The 24,759-nt window shown below is 37.0% G+C and overlaps 1 protein-coding gene across 1 annotated transcript in view; it reads right to left on the reverse strand.

Annotated features, from left to right (window-relative positions):
* The window catches only part of LOC115415157 (CD151 antigen-like), a 48,290-nt gene extending 25,840 nt beyond the window's left edge, over positions 1-22,450 (reverse strand). Inside the window, exons 1-3 of the mRNA XM_030128635.1 lie at positions 22,277-22,450; positions 16,626-16,710; positions 6,703-6,894 (exon numbers count right to left, since the gene is read on the reverse strand). Of these exons, the coding sequence (XP_029984495.1) occupies positions 6,703-6,894; positions 16,626-16,709 (276 nt within the window). The 5' untranslated portion in view covers position 16,710; positions 22,277-22,450. The remainder of the gene's footprint in view (positions 1-6,702; positions 6,895-16,625; positions 16,711-22,276) is intronic.
* Between the last annotated feature and the right edge of the window lie 2,309 nt (positions 22,451-24,759).

Below are 24,759 nucleotides of genomic sequence, written 5' to 3' on the forward strand. Positions count from 1 at the left end.
AGTTCCACTAAAACTTGGTTCTGCTGTTGTGTTTCACAGGGACGCTCATTGTGATGTACATGAGCACAGGCTAAAGAGTGGGAATACTTTAAAGTGAAAGAAAAAAAAACACTCCAATGCCTCCACTGTGGTACTTATCACAAGTGCAGGACTTCAGTGATGCTGAATTTGCAACAGAAACATCCAGTCTGCATGAGTCCTGAAAGAAGAGGCAACACAAGTTAATAATGGTAAAGTTAATGCTAATGCTAATATGTTAGCGCAATGAATGCCCAGAATATATGAGGCGGTCACTACAGGGTGTCCCATAAGTCTCCATACATAGGAAAAATAAATGTTTCTTGACATAAACCATTTTTATTTATATAATATGCTCTATATGACTGCCATTTTGTCGGGAACACATTTCAATGCGTGTCCTCCACTGCTGAAGAACTATAAAGAAGAAATATAAAGAAATACATGTTAGAACCTTATGTACTATGTCTCCTATGTATGGAGACTTATGGGACACCCTGTAGTTATGTCATTAACTTTAGCTCAAGAAAAAAACTAAATGTTGATGCATTACTTTAATTCATGTTTTTCTGTGACTGATGGTTAAGGAACCAACAGAACACACGCTGCTTCTCATTTACAAACACTCAAACGATACACACGTGCGCATACATTTCTATATAGATATTTTTTCATATATCCTTTTACTTTTATACTTTTTGTAGTAGTTGTTGTTTCAGCTGGTTCTGGAATTAAGTTGCTTTGTCATTTTCAGACATGTCTGTATTATAATTTTTTCACCTATTCAAATAATTGTTTAATCAAATCAAAGAAAGTAACTGATAGCTGCAGCTCTAAAAATTATAGTGAGATGATGACAAAAATTAGGAAAAGATGGAGAGAAGATAGTCAGACGTATTCTTGTACTGATCCAACAGGAAGTCAGTTTGTCCACAGGTGGATCCAGACCCTTACGACGATTTTCCATCTGGCTCTGTCAAATGGAAGGAAAAAGTTTCTGTGTTCACTCTGAGTCATTACACTGTTCTATCGCTTTTTTAACTCTGACAAAACAATAGAGCTGAGTGTTTGCAGACACACACCACACCCCTCTCCCCGTGGGAGTTTTCCTACTTTCTTTGTTTTAGCGCCTTGTCTCATTCTTAATGTAGTACAAACATCACAGTGGCTTTACACCGGCTCTGATACGGCCTTCGCTTTAATCAAACACTAACCACCGCTAGTTTATCAGAGCTTTACAGAGGCTGAGTATGTACACAATGCCATGGATCAATCTGCTTTCTAAGGGGTTGAACTTGTGTCCTACATGCTATGGGACAGTGTGGCCAATCACCACTGACCTCACCTTCACTGAGCAGGTACAAGTCGTTCACAGCACATACAAGAAAACAATTATTCCATCCCCTCCCCCTGCCCTCCTCCTTTATGTGTGCCCTCTTTAACAATCCCGATAGCATCTCTCCTTGCCGACAAGTTCATTCCTTCACTGTGATTCATCGCTCTAATCCAAACTCTTCAGGATGCACTATGCATTCCAAAACCACACAACACACAAGAGCCCATGAACACGTCTGCAGCTACACACGACTGCTGCATTATAGATTAAAAATGTGGACATAGTGGGGACTCCATTTATTGAGTACAAATCTGTAGCCTTTTCAATTATCCTTTAAAGCCTAAAAATAGCTCAGACTCACATGTCGACTGCTCTGTGAATCTGCAGTCGACTCCCACATCTGAGTAGAGGTCGACTAGCTCGGGCGTTTGATCAGCCGAGGATGATTATTTAAGCAGCAGAGAAACCAAGTGTTGATGAGTAATGGAAATATTATTATTTTATCTATTCATTCATTCATTATCTGAACCTGCTTTATCCTCACTAGGGTCACGGGGGTCACTTGGAGCCTATCCCAGCTACTTATGGGCGAAGGCGGGGTACACCCTGGACATTTCGCCAGTTCATCGCAGGGCTGATTATTTTATCTATTTATGTCTATATCAACCCAAGGCAAAGTATGATGCAAAAATAGATGTCTTTACTACAACTTTACATCATACATGTACTTATACACTTTGAATGATAACTTTAAGTAAATCAATTGATTAAAATCGATTAAAAATAATTATTCTAATACAAGTTTCCTGAATTGAAAGGCACAAAATGTATATATTGTCACTTTTCTTCACTGGAACCATCACTTACTCCTTTAAACTTTCAATCTTTCACACAAATATTAAAAGTATTTGTCTATATTTTTTTCTGTTAGGGTTAGGGTTCACTGTTGTGTTTCACACAGACATATATTGTGACGCACATGATGCCAGGATCAACACAAAAATGTATGTTAGTTCTATCTTAAGTTGTTCGTAAGTTGGATACAAATGTGTTGAAGACTGCAGTGCACATATTGCTTGTAGATATCATTTGACTCGTTTGTTATTGCTTTTATCTATAGATATTTTGATATTTTTTATACTGTTCTTGTTATTTTTAAATAGATATTTTTTAATATATCCTTTTACTTTTATACTTTTTGTGGTTGTTGTTTCAGCTGGTTCTGAAATAAAAGACAAGCTGTTTGTCATTTCATGTCATTCAAATTTTTACTTCTTTTCCCTTTTCAAATAATCAAATTTGTTTAATTGAATTGAATAAAATAATCGATAGATTAATCGATAACTGCAGCTCTAATATATTGTCCAGTCCTACTAATGCTACATCAGTACATCTGTTCTGTACTTTGGCTGCAGTATATGTATCCTTTGTTTTAAAAAAATAAATAAATAAATGAATGAATGAATGAATGAATGAATAAATAAATAAATATGTGTGTGTGTGTGTGTGTGTGTGTGTGTGTGTGTGTATGTATGTATGTGTATGTGTATATATATATATATATATATATATATATACATATATACACACACACACACACACACACACACATATATCACACATAAATAAATTATCAACACTTATAAATGGAAAATACAGTTGTAGTTCACCTAACAGTATCTTATTTTATTGTTTTTGAGACAATGGAAATATCCACTATATGTGACACCTGTTATAAATACTGGAAGTTCTGTCCATTTCAACATACAAAACAATCTCATGTGTATACGTAATTTTTATCTTTATTCTTTCCAACCACATCCCCATTAAAAATGACAGATTAAGAATAAATATTTTCAACAATCGTAGTTCAGTTCAACCATGATTGAATATTCACAGAATAACATGATGTTGTTTTAAAATGAACTGAAGAGTAGATTTTACAGATGCAGTTATCTACAGCTTAAAGCCTCAAGAGCTGAAACCAGGAGAAAAAATGCACCCCTTCCTTCTGCAGCTCTCACCTTAGTCCAAATAAAGACTAAATATAAAAGATGAAACGGACATTGTTTAAAGCCATTATGGAAAGTGAAGACACTTTTCCAAGCTTCTATGTTGCGATAGGGAATAGAATCTGATGAGTTATTGGTAGTTGAAGCTGTCAATCACATATTCAACCCTCCTATCTGTCTGAAAACATCTGTGATTAGGTAAAGTCTGTCAGGATAGATCTATGCTGACAGTCAATAGAAACTTTGAGGTAGAAATGTATGCATATTTCTACTTGTAGGGGGGTTGTAATGGTTCATTGGGGATTTATTGATGACTTAGTGCTGGGGTAGTTCAGATAATGATGAGTTGTCATGTTGTCACGGTTCATTGCACATGGGTTGGTCTCTTTGCAAAAGTGGACCAAATACACACTGAGCAATACTCAGTGGGTATCTGCACAATTTGAGGATTGGTTTGGAAGGCCTATATAAAGGCCCAAAAAAGGACACCATTGTTGGTCCAGTGAACGGCATCATGCCACGTCTATCACCTGAACGTCTCCAGGCACTGGGTATGGAGGAGGCCGCTTTGAGCTCCAGTGATATAGCCAGGCCTATGTATGGGCTGTTCCCAACCAACAATCACAAACCTGGTTGAACGCCACAACACCACAGGGCCAGAGAGAGAGAGTGACAACTACAGACCAGGACCGCTACTGTTGTGACTTTGTGTTTGGCAGGTACCATTTTCTTTTGTTAAGTTTTTTGTTTTGAAATTATTCTTGAAACTTTAGATTTTTGTTTCTGTATGCCAATATCCTAAACAAATGATTCATATGAAAAAATTCCAGTTCAGGGTTTCAAAATAAAAATTTTGTCGAAAAATATGGTCTCAAAGTTTTCATTGACTGTGAGTGTATGTGTGATTTTTGTGTAAGTAGTAGATGCAGACATCTCCTGTCCTCTCAGACCACTGTATTACAATATGCTGAAAGGTAATAAAGGAATTACATTGAAACTATCAATCATTGGAGCTTTAACAAAGATTAAGAAAATTACCAGTGTATTTTTGACAAAAAACAAATATAGATCAATTTGATATAACAGACATGTTTTGTTTTTTTTAACATCTCTTTATAGCCTTAGTTTTACTGTAATTTCAGGGTCGTTAGTGAAGGTAATTGGATGCTCTGCTTGTATTCTACCCTCTGATTTCTCCATTTTAAATGGTAGCTATAAATAAACCAGGTGGGCATCGACTGTGTTTTGGCATCTACTTCATCCTAAACTGAAATATGTGGTGGACATGTCTCCGGTGAATAGTAAACGATGCCAAAGCCGCTGCTGCATGTTCTGGCGAAGCTTATGAGACACCAGAAACGAGGCTGCATGAATGTACCATGCTGAAATGTGAGGATGAGCAAATGTGTGAGAGTTTTGGCAGAGTCCAGTGGTCCTGTGTGAGTCTATTTGTGCCATATTTAATGCCATGCAGGTGTCTCTGTTGAATCAACCCTGTGCTGAGTGTGGAAAATGTGCCAACTGAAATATGGGAACACATGCTCCAGTGAAGTTTTTGTTTTGTCTGAACTCAGCACATTCAGGAATGACACCATGAGCTCGGTTCATTCTAATCACGTGTGTCCTACCGCCATGTCCTTATAAAAATGTAACGCATGTCATGTTACATCTTCCCATTCTTGCCCACTTCATCCGTTTACATGCCAAGAATAGCTTTAGTGATCCAGGCGTCCATATGTCCTAGAGGTTTATGATGCCAGTATCCTCCATTTGTACAACAGCTTTAGAGACTCATTCCATATATGCATTTCTCCAGTCTGATGGATGTGGAGAAATGCTCTGGCAACAGTGGTCAACATTTTTGCCCTTTTACGGACTAAATCTCAAATGAAAATATTATACTTTTCCTTCAGATACAGTTTGTCTCCCCCTTCCTGTCAAGCAAGAAATACCCATCTCTAAATCTATTCATCTTAATTGTTTTTGATAAACTAAAGGATGAAGTCTTCCTTTTTGGGCTGACCTGAAAATGTTCTTTCTAAAGCTAAATAAACTCCCTAAAAACCTTCTTTCTTGGATTCACTTGAAAATACATGATCACGAAGCTGAAATCAGGCTTGGTTTTGAACCTGGGCAGGGCTTACATACATACAGACCAACAACCATCCACTCTCACATTCATACTTAAGGGAGATTTAGATGGACCAGTGAACCTATCATTAAACAACATATAAGCTCCACACAGAAGGCCCACGCTGTCTGGAGCTGGAACTGAACCCATGACCCTTCTCGCTGTGAGATGAATGTGCAAACCACATATGATAATCTTATAGAAAATAATGCATTGCTATAAAGTATCAACAGTTTAAGTAATTTAAGACTAAAATGTGCAGTAGTAAAATCTCAAACACATGAATGCTGCAGTAAAACAAATTGAAAAAAACAAACACTGCCTGGGACCATTTTACTACTCTAACATTTATATCTGACTACTGGGACTTTCTGTACTCCAGCACTTTTACTGACACAATATGTTACTTCTGCGTTTGAGTATGTCTCAGTCAAAACATTAATAAAAGACAAAAGTAGGAGATGGCTTCCTGAAGAAGTGTAGGACGTAAACTGTTACATCATTTCATTACATTGAAATAGTCACAATAACGATAACGTTAGGAAAGGGGAGATACCATTGACTGGCAAATGAATTAAACTAGACGTTATGTTGAACACTATTATGGGACTGAAACATTTCATATATCGGATCAACAAAATACATAATACTGTCTAGTCCAGGGGTGCAACACCCAAGTCATTTTGGGTGGCACAACAGCTAAATGAATGACAAATTTAATGTGAACAACATCAATGGCTATTCAGATTTCTGGATGTGGTTTACCTTAATAATGTGTCTCTCGTTTACAGATTCTTTGTGCTCAAATATGGCACTAATAATGGTCAAAAACTATGTGAAATTACTAAATATGAGAGATTAGACTTCATACATAGATAATTTATGGATCTCCCTATTTCTTCAATACTGCACAGGTCTTAAAACTTCTTGGTTTTGATCGTCTGCTTTGAGATGAGACATACAGTATCCATGTCTGGATATTATTACTATATGTCTAGCGGAATAACAGGAAGCAAATGAGCAGATTTTTATCTTGTTACCGGGCTGGTGGCGATCAAAGGTTAAAGCAGGGACAAAATTCGAGAAATACTTATTTATTTTTCAATCCAGCTTGAGTTTCGGAGGCTGCATGTGAAAAGTGATCGGTTAAATATTTTCCACAGCAGCTGTATAAGCAGCATCTCTACCCCGACATGATCTCTTACCACTCGCAGTAGCCTCCTCTGCTCCTTGAAGGTGGCGCAGCAGCCCAGCACGCCTGTTACCATGACGATGGCTCCAGCCAGGACTAGTATGTAGGCGGAGGCAGCGTACGTCTTGGAGGAGAGAAGGCTGATGTAGTCGCTCTTCTCAACCAAGGTCCAAACACCCACCGCCATCACGACGCCCCCGGCCAACTGGGGGAAAATGCAAAACAAACAAAAAAAAACCCCATTATGAGACTTAAATCATTGCTGTCGTCCCTAGAAAGAGGACTAAATCTTAAGACAAAATCGGTGGTTTAATAAATGATGTATCACCACAGAGCTCTGGAAACTGATGAGCCTGAAATTATTGTCAGAAGAGGTCAAAGGTCATACACTGAACTGGGAAAATCTATATAGAAAACATTTTTAACATTATAATTGTAAAGCAAACAACTGTTACATGATTTTTGTATTTTGAGATTATTTTAGTATACTGCGATAATTTGAATTAAAGATCAGTTGTTATCATTGTCACAATATCTCTCATGGATCAGATGCACATTTTCAACTGTTTTTTCTTCTAACTTGATTTGAATGAGATTTTATTATTTCAGTTGTTTTTAATGTTCTGGCTGAAATGTTCTGCTGCTTGGTAAGTATAGGTCATGTTCTGGCATTAAAACTTTGTTTGGACAATGGATGAATTATTTGTGTGTCTATGTTTTGGTATTTCACAAAATAAATGTCTCTTTTGGGCCTCAAGATGAAAAAGCGTCACCAACTTGTTGATTCAAGTCCAAATCCAGACAGCAAGACATCTGTATTTGAACCAGTGTAATGAAAAATAAGCAAAGCGCTTTTGTCTTGTAGTGACTTTTTAGCAGGCATAACAAAACCACCTTCTTAGAGACAAAGGCAGAGGAGCCAGTCCAGTCAATAGGAAGCAGTCAATGTTCACCAAACAGGTCTGATCAGAAGTGTCCTGTGAACACATACAAGTAAATGGGGGACCTGCACTTTTCTTAAAAAAAAAGTACTAAAAACGTTTACAATTTTCATTTCATTTGGATGGGCCTTCTTTATATTCTGGTTTATCTTTACCTTGGGTTGAAAAACAGCTAGAGGTCAAAGTGTTTTTTACCCCAAACACTTCAGTTCCACTGTTTATGTGTTTATGTGACTGTGTCTACAGGTCGGACCTGCATGGTGAACGTGTTAATGTCCGATCCAGTGGCAGATGTTGTTAAATACACCCTTTTCAAGCAGAGCAGTACAGAGGGATTTTTACTTTTAAAAAATATTAAAATTAAAAATTACATTATAAATGAGGTTGGCAGTGAAATTAGATGACAGAAAAGTCCAAACTCTCCGAGGCCAGTAAAGCTCTACTGCTCAGAGTCCGTCACGGTTGTCAAACGTGTAAATATTAAACCCCTTTACAAAGGAACAAACAGACACTGAAAAAAACAACAGCAGCAGCTTGAGGTAAGAATAAATGCCAATCCCATGTCAGACAAATATCTAATGACTGCAAAAAAATGTGCATTGAAAAACTGTTTTCTGTCCAAGAAAATTGAAAATCCTCAAAGAGAAACCAAGTTAAGTGTCTGTTTGGAAGCACAAGAACCACATCAAACACATACATGTTATTTATACTCAGGCACTGTCTATTTCCTGAATGTGTGATCGTGAACACAGCATCCTTCAATTTCTTCAGGCGGCTTTGGTACGGAATTTCAATTATTCATGTGCTCACAGTGACTTGCCTTTATTGATTGGTTTTAAGAAAAAAAAAAAAGAAAAAAAGAGAACAGTGTTAAAAATCGGATTAAAATCTGAGTTCTACGATGGCACAATCATGTCTGTAAAACTGACAATAACTATATTTAGCTCAATAAAATATAAAAAAAAAATGTATATACAATAAAATATAAAAATATTAAATCCTTTGTCAGGTCAGCTGGAGACTTAGTGGATGTCTATTTAGTTTAATACCACTGCTCCATATGATCAAATCCTGAATCGATGAATGTTGTGGAGTAACTGCCACCATTTTCAGAAACATAAACTTAGCTGTGGTCACAGATTTTTGAAGACAACTGCTTATAATCACATTGTTGAAGGAAAATGTACGAAAAAAAAAAAAAAGTAATGAGTGAACCAAAGGGCAGTGGACTGGATATTAATAGTAATTAGAAAGCAGCATAAAAATCAATGTTCAGATACGAGTGTGTGAATACTGTCATGTTTGATCTTCTTCAGCATCATCTAGGACAACTATTAAAGAAAATATGAGAAATGACATCTATATCAGCATGAGGAGTTAGCAGATGGTGCAGCTCTGCAACAGTCACCATGACAGAGGTGTCAATCCAACAGCTGCTTAATTTAGATTTCATTTAGAAGGACAGACGCTGAAAACAGAAGCAAGTCACTGAATCAGACGGTACCACATCCAGAGACAGTGGAATTAAAACACACTGAACACCAACAGGAAACATACTGCACAAACACCAGCCTCACATGACACTGTAGCACCAAGCAGTATGGACAAAAATGTTCTTATTCCGTATCTACCAAAGTATCACAGTAAATGTCAAGTCATCAGTCTTCTCTGTGTAAAAGGTTGAAGAAGCAAGATGGTTACCTGCTTTTATCTTATTTACAAGAGACAAAAGATTAGAAAACCATTAAGGATGCAACACAAAACTGAAGCAAAAGATGTAATGACGCAAAAGTTGTAGGATGCAACACAATGGAATGACATAAAAGACATAACAAGACAAAAAATATGTGTTTCAGACAAGAACAAAAAACACAACAGTCTCCAATTACGTGATTTAGTGTACACATATACATACATATAAATACACACACTACTAATACTTCAAGCACCATTTACTGGAGACTTGAGCCATTGTGGTTATTGTTTATTTGCAGGCCTAAATGGAGAGCATCATGTATTTTAGACATTTTATTAGACTTTTATTGAGTGCATTTACTGCTGTGCAACAAGAAATACATCAAAGACCTCAGTATGAGGGGTGGTCCGTTCTAAAATCTATAAAACGCTTCTGTAACCCCAGATTTCTTCACCATTTTCAGAAAAAAAATTCTAAAAGTAGGAGGTTGTCTTATTTGTTAAGTTGTTGGAACTGTGTGGTACCCTCATCAGTGACCAGACTCAGTGCATCTTTGGGTAATGTTCTAAATATTTTAATAATATATAGGGCTGGGCGATATGGAAAAAAAGCATATCACAATAATTTTTTTCATATCAGACGGTATCGATATGTATCACAATAGAAATCAAATCACTATTTTTGTCAAGCTTACATTTTCCGTTACTCATAAGTTAGTTGTGAAGATATTAGAAGGTTATTTTTCATTTAAATGTGATTTATTTTCTGTCAGCGGTTAAACATGACAGATGTGCTGAAGAACATTATACAACTGTTTCAGATAAATAAAACAGGTCCATATATTTAAAACTAAACTAAAAGTCTGACCAGCAGGCAAAAGCTTTCAAGTTTTAAAAGAGAACACAAACAAAACAGACCATCTTCACCAAACAATGCTGGGGGTATATACATGGGGTGCGTTCCTTAATGGCCGTAACTGGCGTAAACCAAAAATGAAACTTAACATGCTTTGAGTGCCCGACTCGGGGCTTCTATGCCACTCCCTACTTTTCAGTAACCTGGTCGCCCGAGTTCTCGGTCAGATTTTCTCCTGAGGGAACACTCATTATCTCCCGCTGTAGCCCAAACATTAGTGTGTGTGCTGCGGCTGCTCTTATGCCTGTGCTGTGTGCGTCAACCTAACTTGCCATGGCTCTAGTGTGATTGGGTCAGTGCGGCATTACTTGATTATGATTGGCTGTTCTTATGTCTGTCAAGGCATGGGCGAATGAATTCTATCGAAATTGTATCAAGCATGTCTCTTATTTTTAATCGAGGAAAAGTTATAGCACGGTATATATATCATTATCATTTTATCGCCCAGCCCTAATAATATATAACCAAATTTATGCAACAATACATTGTTTTTAGTCAGATAACATCAACAAAATGTTTTGTCAGCATTGTAGAACTCCACAAACTTGGGGAAAACTGAGTAAAAAAAAAAAAGCTTAGTCCAGCAGTTTAAAGCATAAAAAAGCAAATTGTATAAAACAGGACTGTGGTATTCAGCTGTACCTGGTTTATCAAGGTGGGCCTAATAAGATGGTAACACAGCATATTATTATCTTTATGTTTGGCTTTAATTCTCACTGACTTCATAATTGCAGGGTTTTCCCTGCATTTTCAGACTTAGGTGCAGCTGAAGAAAGGGAAAACCCGTGCTGAAATTTCTTAACCGCTCCAGGGAGAAACTACAGCCTATTAGTCTGAGGAGACTAAATTTACTAGTAGGGAGTTGTCTGTTAATATTTGCAAAATTGGAACTGTATATTGACTTCATCAGTGAGCAGATTTGTTAAATGTTTCTTTAAACTGTTTTCTAAATGATGTAATAAAATACATCCAAAATTATGCCACAATTCAGTCCCAGATACACCCAGGGAAACAGTGTAGCTGTCGCTCTAAACTCAGCCTAATGTTGTTAACCCACACACTGGTGATCTATTACCAAAAATCAGATCTCACAGTCTGTTCTCAAAGATGCTCAGTATAACTTCTGTCACCATCTGTGTGTTGTAGTGACATAAAAACACTCTTTTCCATATGAAGGATCTCAAAACATTCCTAAAGTCACCTTCCTTCTCACACAAACATCCTGGGTGGAAAACAGTCTGAGAACGCAGCCATAAGTAGCTAAACGTGGTTGAAAATGCTCCATGTGGTGAACACGATGCTGCGTCTTTACCTGCTGTTAAAACTCAATGAACCACAGGAAAGAGTGAATCGTCTGCCAGTGATTCAAACGGCACAGGGAGCTTTAGTGACCCCTGGTGGCGTCAACAGGTATAACAACTACCCTTTGACAGAACCTGGGAGTCAAACAGCCTGTTCCTGACGTTTACAGAGATGTTTATCTCAGACAGTAGGTGATTTTTGTAAGTTATTAAGTTTGATTATATTTTCTTTATTTATTCATCCAATTTTAATTATCTAACCTTAATCATCATTATGTTAATACCCAAATAATGATCTTTAGTAGCAAAGTTTTTAATGTAATACTGTTGGTTTAATTGTGCAAATAGAGAAATCCAGACTCTGTTTCTGGTCCATCTGTACTCTGTATACATTTAAAACATTTATAGTGATATATTTTATCCACATTTCCAACTCCTGAGTCACATTTAAATTTTAATTTTACATGGTTTGATCTGTCATCATTTATGACACTGTTTTATATTTCAGTGCAGTTTTCAACTATCTGTACATTAAATTATTATTTTTCCTGACAGCTTTTTTTTTTTACTTTTACTTCCTATATTTTACTTCAACACAAGTATCTGTACTTTCTGCTCAACTTCTTATTTTAGTTTCAGTCCATTAGAGGTGGATTTCTGTTTTTTCAGTTCATGCCGTCACAACATCAAGATTGAACTCATCCTGAACGTTTCAGGTTCTGCACACTGGAGTAATGCTAATATACATTACTGTCAGTGTATTGTTTGGCATTTCCTTAATATACATTAGTAAGCATGAGGTTCACTCAGTTTTGCACACACATCCTTGAACACACTATTTTTTTTTTAGTTTTACACTTGTCTGCAGCATCTATGAGTAAACAGATTGAATTAATATTTCTATTTTGCAGAAGTACCTGTACTTCTACTTGAATAAATAACCTTGACTGCTCAATAATGACTTTGTTTACATGAGTAACACTAGACCATTCACTGTTATCTACTTGTCGTTTGGGAATTATATCATTAACAGTTAGAAACACCAGAATATATAAAGTGTATCTAAGATTTGTCAGTCCAGTTTACTTCCATCTACTTTCATTTACAAAGTAAATGTGGTGAAGTTTAGGTCAGTGTAATGTTTCTCAAGGTTATTGAACAGCTGCCATTCAGCATATTAATAGCAGTATGTTTCGTTCAATCTGAAATTCAGCCCAGAAATATTTTGCACTTGATTCGACTGTGATGCATTTGGCTCCACACTCAATATGTTTGGAGAAACTGGCGGTTGCCCACACAAGCTGCACACTCAACATGGTGAATATTTACTTGAAATGGGATTCTCTGGGGTGATGTTTTTTAAGTGAATTTAGAGTCATATGGACGACTGAAAATCACGGCAGAGGTGAGAGGATCTGAGTTGACTCTGAAGTCTTCATATGGTTCCAACCTTGGGATCTGCCACAGAGAAGACTGCAGAACTGAATGTGTGAAAATGTGACAAAGATGAGATGATTTGGCAGACGGACAACTATCACATATGTGTGAATCTGTGATTGTGTTCACACTTTGGGAATGAATGATAGTGAATCAGACGCCATCTTTCAAAGGAAACAGCGCCGACTCTCTTGCAACCGAATTATTAAATGCGTTATTTTTAAAACTTTCCACCTAAAACAACCACATTCCAGACATTGGAATGTTTTGGGCAAGGCTTGGGCTTTGAATGCATCGTCTGTCTCCTCTCAGATAGAGTATGCGACTTGGCCTTGATACACAAGCTGAAATGGCAATGGCATTTATCTGCTGCTGGAATGAACAAGGCATTGTTGAAGGGTTCAGAGACTTCTGTGAGTCATAACTCAAACATACCATACGAACATAACATATAAAAGGAAAATTCAATGTGTATGAGGACACTTCTGACCCCTTTTGGTTGTAAAATAAAACTTAAAAGCTTTGTTGTTTTGTGAAATTATTCTAGCTCATCAATATCAAACCCAGAGCAACAATGAAGAGTGACCGATCAGCACGTTTGTGTTGTTTTGTACTTGAATCTTTACTTCTAAACACATCACTTGCACTGATTGTTGTTAGTCGATTCAAATTTGTAAAAGTCAAATCATGCAGACAGACGAGAAAATAAAGACAACATTTTGAGAGAAGCGACACTCAGGGAGACACTTAAGACTTTCCACAAGAGTATTTGCAATGAATTAACTCAGATTTAATTAAATCTCATCTGAACTGAAGTGCTGTGGGACGCACGTTATGATTGAAATTCAAGTGGTTGGAAACTATGACACCAAAAATTAGCAGTTCTTTTTTTTTTTTAAATAATGAGGTAAATCTGATGAACATTGGTGGTTTTATCAATCAGTCAATCAAAGAAATTTTATTTATATAGCACCAAATCATAACAAAAGTTATCTAATGTCACTTTACATATAGAGCCGGTCGAAACCAGACTCTCAAGCCAATTTACAGAAACCAACAGAATCCTCCAGGAGGAAACACTTGTGACTGGTGTCACTGGAAGGAAAAACGTCCTTTTATCAGGAAGAAACCTGGAGCAGACCCTGACTCCTAGAGGATGGTCATCTGCCTTGACCAGTTGGGGTAAAAGAGAGAGGGTAAAGGAAGAGAGAGAGAGAGACTAGAGGATGGGGGGGGGGGGGGGGTTACTTTACACCATCTATGGTTGAGTCTCGTGGTTTTCAGGGGACAGTTTCAGTCCTCTGTCCCCCATTTCAGTCAGCACAAAACATTTCTGTTCCCAAAACCTTAATATCTTTGGGTTGTGGATAAAACTGAATTAAAAAGAGAAAATAATTAATCTATAATGAAATGAATCATTAGTTACAGCCTTAGATGTGTATTGTTCCAGTCAGTAAAAAACAATAAATAATGTTGCTGACGGTCTGTTTGCACTGCAATATCTAGGCTACAACTTCAATGCACATTCATTATAGCAATGTATCAGAAAATGGGAAAAAAAAATATAGCAAATGCATCCAGATGTTGTGCTTCCATCACTACTGATCAAAACCAGATAAATATCATTGATCAATGAAGAGTCATACAACATGAACACTGACCAGGGATGCAAATTATCCATTAATCCATTAATCATTAGTTGGTTGACTTTATCGATCAATTACCCATTAATTGATAAGCGGCAATGGTGGGACATGCCTGCGGCCCGGATCAGGAGCCTGGAGGATGTTTTCAACTTCTGTGTCACAGACCAGATAGTCCAGATGGTCGTGGACTACACCAACCTCCAGGAAAACGCTCCGATCCGACATCGAACCTGCATATGTGCGTGTATTTAGGCGGGGGTGTACCGCTCCCCACAAACTGACAGGCCGGCCTGTGTTTCACTCCACTATGTCCCTAAAGCCATTCTAACTCATCAACGCCATGATCCGGTTCAATGACCGACTATCCCAGCCGCGGCGTTATTTAACTTCAGCGACAAAGCCTAGTTTGGGCAGTGGCGCCCCCTACTGTCAACACCACAAACCCTGCCGTGGAGAAGGGCAATTAACTGACAATTAATAATTTAATCGAGCAAAGTCTTATTGACAATTAATTGATAGCAGGGATGTAACGATTACCGGTGTAACGATAAACTGTGGTAAAATTGCCAACAGTTAGTATTACCATTTAAATTCTAATTATCATGATAACCGTGTTTGATTACCACACTTTTCCGGAGGAAACGCCATGTAAAGATATGATTTTATTTAAAAATATTTGAGTATAGTTTTAATGTATTACAATTTTATATATGTATATACCTAATATTTGGAACTAATATTCACTTTTAAAGTCTTTGAAAAGGTTTGTTAAGCATCTTTGTATTATTTATGCAATAAATTATATACATTTTTCAAACCGGATTTTATATACTTTTTTGTTTTCTGGCCTTTTGTGTTGATATAGTAGATTAAAACTGAAAAAAATAATAGGCAGATGATATAGATGAAGTTGTGCTGAAAAAACAGATCCCAAACATGGGTATAGTAAACATTTGTTTATATTGTATATAAAGGCAAAATCTACAGGACTGAAAAACGGACAAAATAGGCTCAGACCACTAAGGGTTAATACTTGAATGTTTCTGCCAACAGAAGGTACATTGTGCCAATTATTTTATTTGTTTTTTTTTTTTGTTTTGTTTTGTTTTTGGTTGTTTTTTTTTTTTTTCAAAATACAACTTGGTTAAATTATTTCAGTGTGTGTATTAGTACTTTTTGAACATTTGGACACAATTTCAACAATACCACAATAATAATGATAACCGTGATAATTTTCGTCACAGTAACCGTGATGTGAATTTTTCATATGGTTACATCCCTAATTGATAGTCTATTGTTTACATCCCTAACACTGACTGAACCTTTATCACACCGAAGATAAACCCTAGATGACACAAGATCTTATGTCCAATGTGGAGACGGTGTCTAAATATCATGTTATGTGTTTGTTTGTGCAGCTTTCATTCTTCCACTCCACAGTGTTTGGTGGCAGACGTTTAACTTAAAAGAAGGTGGATTTAAGTGTTTGTTTTTTCGTAATTTTTGGCCTCCGTCCAGTCTGTCCAATCTGTTGTGAAGACATTGTACTCATTATGGTATTGGCACAGATGTGGAAACACAAAGACATTACTGGAAGAGGAACAGACGAAGCAACATGAGTCATCAGCTAATCAGACATCAATTTAATCATCTAAACCAGTTTAATCTGAGGTGGAACTGAAAGTGGGTGCACCTGAAGTGTTTCTAATTTAAGCTCTCCCTTGTGGTTCAGGAAAACTGTGAACACACAACTGGGACACAGATTGTAGGTCACAGCTTATGTTTTCCACCTTCCCCATTAGCTTTGTTTTAGGGAAATCCCCACCCTCCCAGGTCTCATCACATTTTACAAATTATAATCCAGGAAAAAAAACCTGGGACCCAAAATCGATCATTTGAGGTTATCGTTAATACTTAACCCTTTTCTTGTCAGAGCTGCATTTTGTAAAACTCCTGCACGTTGTCTTAATAACCACAAACCTGCTAAATTGGAAACTTACCCAAAAGAGAAAGTTGAAAGTGAACAGGAGGTATTTGAGGCAGATAGTTCCACATGTTTCCTTCTTCTCCTCGTACGCCCCCATGCTGCAAAAACAAACATATGTCAGGAAGGTCAAAACAGTCAGAGCATATATCATAAACCTGGGATCAAAACAAGACACCTAGTAAACATTGTGTGGGTTAAAACAAAACGTAAATAAGGTTCTATTAAGTATCTTGTTTGAACAGTAGATAAAAATTTTTCTTCCTTGATAAAACCCAATAGCTCCTAACAATATGTCAGACATTTGGGTTTGTGTGTTTCTGTTTTTTCATTACACAATTACAAATTTGTTGTCTCACATTGGTACATGTGGTTACAAGTTTAGGTCAGGACTTAAACCATTAAGTGTTTGAAAAAGAAATAATTACTCAGAGGGCATTAGAGGTCAGATTTTTTCAGTGCTCAACAGTTTGATACTCAGTTCTACTGACGCTTTGGTTTGAGCTAAATATGTGTTGAAGTTTGATGACTGTTGGGGAAAAAAAAACTGTTCATTCGTCCTCGGAATAAAAAATGGTCCTCAGACTATCAGTGTCTTTCTGTGTATTTTAATTGAAGCTTCAACATATAGATCGTACAGAGGCAAAAGCTGTCTGCAGGGGTGTACAGAGATTACAGTCGTCATTGTCTCTTATATGAAACTAATAAAAAAAAATCATGTTCTCTCTGTGTCACAATGATATCTCCTGTGCTAGGATGGAATGTCTGGAGGAGACAACTTTGGTGAGAAACTTCTGTGAGAATGCATTTTCAAACACAGGTGTCCCAATGTCCGAGACCAAACACAGAGTGCAAAACAACCATTCGTCTAACAGGAATAAAACTCGTCACATATAATACAGAGTTCAAACAATCTTATATGTTATATAGAATATATGTAAAATTACCATTACAATACCAAGCGCCAAGGTTTAATCAGACAAAAAACAAAGGCGGTTACAATTAACACCATCTTTACCGTCTTAAAAATTTCATAAATTACAAATATCCTAAATGTGCATGAAGGATATGTGCATAAAAGAAATGTAATCAGGTGAAGAAATCCAAGCTCATCTGCCTTTTATTGAGGTGCATTACCAGATGAGATGTTCCAGGGCTAATGCAGATCAGCAGCGTAGGCAGAAGCAGAGCTGAGTTATTACATGTATACGCACAAAGATCCATGACTAAGCACAGAGTAGAAGCCCCGAGTCGAGCCAAGACTGGATATTAGAACCACCCTGTTTAGGTTCCAGTGGAAACGTCACTGTTTTTGACAGGAAAATGAATGAATAAGCCCCTTCGCCAGGAACTTTTACTTTACCAGGAACTTTGTGGAGAGTTAGAGGGAACTCCCAAGAAAACATTTTACATTTTGCCCAATATTAGCCTAATACATAATTTCACACCATTATAGACATTTATTGTTACTGTAAAACATTTGGAAAACAAATACGCCTAATAAATAAACAAGTGAAAAACTAAGCAGAGTTTACCAATACCCCTGCCCGACACACAACACTTTGCCCCTCCTGCTCAACCCTGTGTACCCAGGGATTCATTTTGAATTTGAAATTAAAGATAATTGTAAGCTAGATTAAACTTAATTGCTGTCCTATTTGGGTAGTTCAGTCAGATCAAAACAAACATTATTCTGCCCAAGTCTTAACTTTCAAGCTTTTCAAAAAAAATTGCAACAAATGCAACTAGAAGCACTCGGAGAGCGCAGACCTCTGCCAAGGCAGATCAGTGCCCCCCACCCCCACCACCCCCACTCACCACCAAAATGTATTCCTTTGTTCCTTGTGCCAGTATCAACATTTCCTGAAATTTTCATCCAAATCCATCCACAACTTTTTGAATTATCTTGCACACAGACAGACAAACCAACGCTGACAAAAACAGAAGCTCCTTGGCGGAGGTAAAAATGTTACTCCAGTCATTAAACTGTGCACTGCTCCTCTCCTAGTCGGAAAGAACATGTGTGTCCAATTTGAAAAGAAGAGACTTCAAGAAATTGGTTGGACAAAAATCTTGGATGGACAGAATTCCTGGAATATCTATACACCCCCATCCTCTGGGGTGGGGGTATAAAAACAGAAAACTGGTAGACAATAGTGTGCTGAACTGTAACTATCGGATGTTTCTGTCCATTATTTATTTAATTTGTGTCATCATGTGTTGTATCCAAGTCTTATAACAGTAGTGAAAACCCTGCAGTCTATGCCTCTTATTCATATTTACAGAGCGTAGGAACACTTGTGTTGAATGATCAAAACGGTGACAGACTTATCTTACCAATCAGTGTACAAACGGCAGTGACCAATGCCGCATTAACATCAGCCTCGACAACAACACTGAACACTCGTCCACCTCAGGTTTGTTGGATTTATGAAGTGGTTCAGATGAAGGAACTACTGCTGCTTCACCTTCGTTTCCCTCAGACTCACATCCTCTCTCTCACCCCGTAATCTTCTCTGCTCACTTTCCAGTCAAGCCCAGACTCGCCCTCCTCTGACGCCTCTTATCAAACTCTTCCCTCCTGACGCCGCCATCTTCTCCCCCACCCCCGTCACCTCAGATGTGTGCTCTGCATGAATGACAGAGTGTCTGCTGACCATCTGGTACTGTGGAACCTCCTCGTATGTTTCTGTTAATTAAATCCAAACAGTGCGTCATTGACAGCTCCTTCCTCTACATCCAGCTGAGTTAGGAAAACAAACGAGAATGCTCTGAAACAGTGTTTTAAGATGCAGAAATAATGAGGATTCGAGGTGAAAGCTGTGGAAGATTTAACTCTGAAAAACAGCTTCATTCCAGTCAACAGCCGTATTATTTGTACATAGTTTGTGAATGCAATCTCTTTACTGGAGGGCACATTAAACTCGACTGCTGTCGGGTAAATACAGCCCACATGTAAAACCTGTCTGAAACACTCACCATAAATTGCATTCAGTAAAGTCATGACTGTCTCGTCTACGCTGACGGATTTCAGTGGTGAAATACTTGGAAGAGGTCCAGAAAAGGCTTCCACTGCGGAGTTTCAAGTATTGTGGGTAATCTTATGGATGTGGTAGTGTTTCTATCCCTGCTGGATTGACGTTCATCTCAGTTTTTAAGAACCACAAATCAGAATCAAATATGAAAAGTTGCACTGATACGCAATTACTGAGAGAAGCCAAGCATTCATTATTCCGATTCCTTTTCTTTACATTTCTGCACCTGTGTGGTTTTATAAGAGCTTCACTGTGGCAGACGTTCTAGGCTGAAGAGTATATATTATAAACCCTTCAGCAGCCATTCACACACCACAGGTTTGGCCTCTGGTTAAGAATACCTGCACCATCAGCTGATAAAAACTCTCATCTCTGTTATCAGACTTTGGTACCAACCTTCAATATTTTTACATGACTAACTGACCTGCTAAATGACATGTTCACAGACAAATTCATATGGTGGTAAATTAGATTATTTTCATACTGTCAGACACCTTTGAGTGTATTAAAATGTAAATCAGCTGAAAACTAAAACTGAAGACTTGTGCCCAAATAAATGGACAATTTAATCAGTTGAGAATAAATCTATCTATCTATCTATCTATCTATCTATCTATCTATCTATCTATCTATCTATCTATCTAAATTCTAGCTTCTTAAATGTGAATATTCTTTAGTTTCCGTCTTCCTCTGGGTAAAATGTCTTTGAGTTGTGAACCAAACAAGCAAAACTAAAAATGAATAGATTAATCATCTATAAATCATGAAAATCGACAGTTTATTCAACAATGCAGCCTTAATTTGAACTAAAATGTACGATTTTAGTTTGAAAACATTGTAATTCTGGACCAATACTGAACTCTTGGAATCGGTACTGATCATTTCTGAACAATTCTCAGACTGGCTTTTCCTGCCATAAAATAATAGCCTACTCTTAATAAAAAATGACTAATCATGCAATGTTACAGCAGTACCACTACATCTGACTTCTCATTAACATAAAATAATCTAGTGTACAGTTTAAACAAAACAAAAAGTCTGATCTGATTATTCTCATCAGATTAGATCAGATACAGTGCAAACAATAAGTCATTAACCTTTAAAGACACACAACTGTTTAAGTCACAACTTCCAAATGAGTTTTTTGTCTTTCCAAGTGATTTACCACCATAACCCTAAGTCTAACCCTGACTAGGTTTAACTAACCTTAAGCCTAACCCTGACTTAAATAACCCTTACCTTAAGCCTGACCCTGCCTAGGTTTAACTAACGTTTATTCCAAGCCTAACTGTGTTTAACTAAACTTTACTCTAAACTTAACCCTGCCTGTGTTTAACTAAACTTTACTCTAAACCTAACCCTGCCTGTGTTTAACTAACTTTAACCTTAAATCTAACCCTGCCTGGGTTTAACTAACCTTAACCTTAAGTCGAACCCTGCCTGGGTTTAACTAACTTTAACCTTAAATCTAACCCTGCCTGGGTTTAACTAACCTTAACCTTAAGTCTAACCCTGCCTGGGTTTAACTAACCTTAACCTTAAGTCTAACCTTGCCTGGGTTTAACTAACCTTAACCTTAAGTCTAACCCTGCCTGGGTTTAACTAACCTTAACCTTAAGTTGAACCCTGCCGGGGTTTAACTAACCTTAACCTTAAGTCGAACCCTGCCTGGGTTTAACTAACCTTAACCTTAAGTCGAACCCTGCCTGGGTTTAACTAACCTTAACCTTAAGTCTAACCCTGCCTGGGTTTAACTAACCTTAACCTTAAGTCGAACCCTGCCTGGGTTTAACTAACCTTAACCTTAAGTCTAACCCTGCCTGGGTTTAACTAACCTTAACCTTAAGTCGAACCCTGCCTGGGTTTAACTAACCTTAACCTTAAGTCGAACCCTGCCTGGGTTTAACTAACCTTAACCTTAAGTCGAACCCTGCCTGGGTTTAACTAACCTTAACCTTAAGTCGAACCCTGCCTGGGTTTAAGTCTGTAGTGATGGAAACATCCATGACTCATCTGTGACTCGTCATTTAAACCAAAAACACCTGAAAACACAGCAGCATAGCAACTGAGACAATGGTTGTGTGCTGGTGGAAGTGATGCTTATTATCTGGAGTCAAATAAAGGTGAATATGCTGGTATTTGTCGGTGGAACAGGTTTTTCCAGTCGGTGTGAGTTTCCTAAATAAACATCACTAATATGAATCAGTTCAGCTTTAAACCAAAGGAGAGGACCGTCTATTGTCTTTAGTCTTGGACTTAGTTGAACTGCCTCTTTATTTCCAACAGATAAGCAGTTTTTGAAGAAGCCCTGGTCGCGGATGGAACAGCAGACTTCTGTGGTTTCCTCTCATTTTCATCGCATCCCTTCGACACTAAGCTAAAGCTAAACTTCTGCTGTGTCTGTTCACAAACTAGAAGAAAACACACCATTCAGTCAACCTGTCACGGATTCTCCAGTGGCATTAACTCAGTAAAAACCCAAGGAGGTGAACTAGTTTTTAAAGAAACCTCTAATATGTAGTTTTTTGTCGGAAAGCACGGCTGTTCACCCTGGTTGGTCTTAGCTCTGCGACACCACTTTCCCCTAAAACAAGCTAACCCGGTCCGGACGGAGCACTTCCGCTTCACCTACCTGACGGCTCTGGAATCTGTCCACGATAACAGCAACTGCGAGGAAAACAGTCCAAAAACAGGCCGTTTTCAGTCCGGGTCCCTTTGGCTAAAGGCCTGTCCGACAGCCGAGCGGATCTAGGAGCCGACTACCCCCGTAACCAACCCCCCCTCTGAGCCGGGCCGGGCTGACTCCACCCCGGACACCTGACTGCATTCAGGGGCTTTTCTGTCCTGAGGGTGCGTTTGTTTTACTGAGGGTGCGTTTGTTTTACTGAGGGTGCGTTTGTTTGACTGAGGGTGCGTTTGTTTTACTGAGTTTTGTTTTAATTAACCTATTTTTCATGGAGTTACAGAAATGTCCACTCAGCTGGACACCATGAGTTTAGTTTTTGAAGCAAAGAAACATGTATTTAACACGCAATATCAGAAAGTGATATACTGTGTGAAAACTATGAAACAAAAGCATTTTTGATGCAGCAAATCTGATGTTTTCTCACCTTTTATCATACTCTAATACTAGTTTTTACTCACTTCATGGAGATAATATTAAAAAAAAAAATCCTTTTTGTTAACGAAAGCTGTTAATTACAGTCTAATAACAATTAGCAATTGATTTACACTCAATTATTTACTGCAGATCACGTTTATCAAGAACATAAAGTTACAGTAATGGTATGAATTGGAAAGTATGGGATGGTGCATTGCATCCACTGTGTTGGCTGATATGGAACTAAAACAACAAAACCCATGAATATACAAGAGAACAGCTGGAGAAGAACTGTCCACTGTACTAACCACTATGCATGAAAGGGTTAATATAGTATGATTTTGTAAATATAATTCACTGTTGCCCATAAAGTTGGATGCAACATCTAAAGCTCTTCTCCTTAGATGAATGTGACAATATGATTTATTTTTGATACAGTAACTGGGATTCAGTATATGATCATTATACCTGGTTAAAGGTGACTAAATAGGAATAAATAGACGAATGTGTCTGAAAATGAAATTAATCCAACTTTATGTACAACTGTGTAATAATTGATGTTGTACATTCCTTCCTTCTTAAAATTCCAGCTTCTCTAATCAAGGTTTTTCTGTATAATACCCAAAAAATGACACTAATATCTATGAAAAATAGTCAATTAATTAATAATAAAACTATTTCCACCAAGTAAAACTAACTAAACAAATCAAAAACCCAATTTGAAGACATCAGACAAAAAAATGATGGAAATGTATGAACTACATATACTAATCCCTTTGTAGGTCATTTTGTAAGTACAGCATCTAATATATTTAACAGAAATATTCTTTACATAAAATATTAGACACGTAGGAATGTTGACTTCTCTGTTCACACTCTGCCAATTTTCATGACTGTTTTTCTTTTCTGTTTTTAAGGTTAATTAACGAGAATGTGTCAATCCCACCTGTTCATTGAATTTTTGTCTCTTTCCTTCCAAAGACTCAGGAACAGGAACAACATGATTAAGTTCATGTCAAATAAGGCAATAAAAGTAAACAGAAATTAAGTGAAATTAAGTCAGCTGTGCACTTATAGTAAGTCATGGTGTAAATCCTCCAATGGAAACATTATTTTACATTATCTTATTTTCAAGAGCTAACATTATCTACTCTGCCAAATATTTATTTATATAACATGCCATTAAAGGTATATACATCTTAATCATTTTATCCCATAAAAGTGTACTTTTTAATCTAAGTTCTGCTTTTTGTTCCCTCTGTCAAACTCAAAACCTGCTTTTGTTATGTTTCATATTAAGTGTATAATCAAATATTCTGAGGAAAACTGTTCTGCAGAAGTACATCAGAAATAAACAAGCAATACAGTTAGTTGTAAAAATACAGTAAGTTTTGTAAACACACTTTAAAATCCTTTAAAATCCAAATCAGCTGAATACTTTCTAAATCTAATAAATTTGCACAGCTGGTCTAAACTTGTAGACTTTTACAAATTTCACCAAGTTGTTAAAACTACTGTGTACGTCCTGGCACATCAGATCACTACTTGAGTAAATGCTTTAACTCTTTCATGCATGAATTACGAGAACCTTAATCAAGATTTTTTTTTATCCCTGAGTATTTTTATTTCTCTTTAGGCATGAAAAAAAAACAATGCGAATGAAATTTTTTTTATGAAGCTATTTTTCATGGAGTTAAAAAAAAAAAAACATTCACTCTGCTGGACACCATGCATTTCGTTTTAGAAACAAAGAAACATGTATTTACTGATCTACTGTGTGAAAACTATGACATAAAAACATTTTTAATGCTGCTAATCTGATGTTTTCTCACATTTTAACATACTCTAATACTAGCTCCTACTCACTCCATGGAGATAATATGCAAAAAAAAAAAACCCAAAACACAACTTTTTGTTTAAAAAATAATTAAAAACCCTGTTAATTACAGTGTATTTTTATTTATTTTATTTTGTATTTTACCTTTATTTAACCAAGAAATCCCATTGAGATTAGG

Source organism: Sphaeramia orbicularis, chromosome 3 (genome assembly GCF_902148855.1).
Source record: "Sphaeramia orbicularis chromosome 3, fSphaOr1.1, whole genome shotgun sequence".
NCBI lineage: Eukaryota > Metazoa > Chordata > Actinopteri > Kurtiformes > Apogonidae > Sphaeramia > Sphaeramia orbicularis.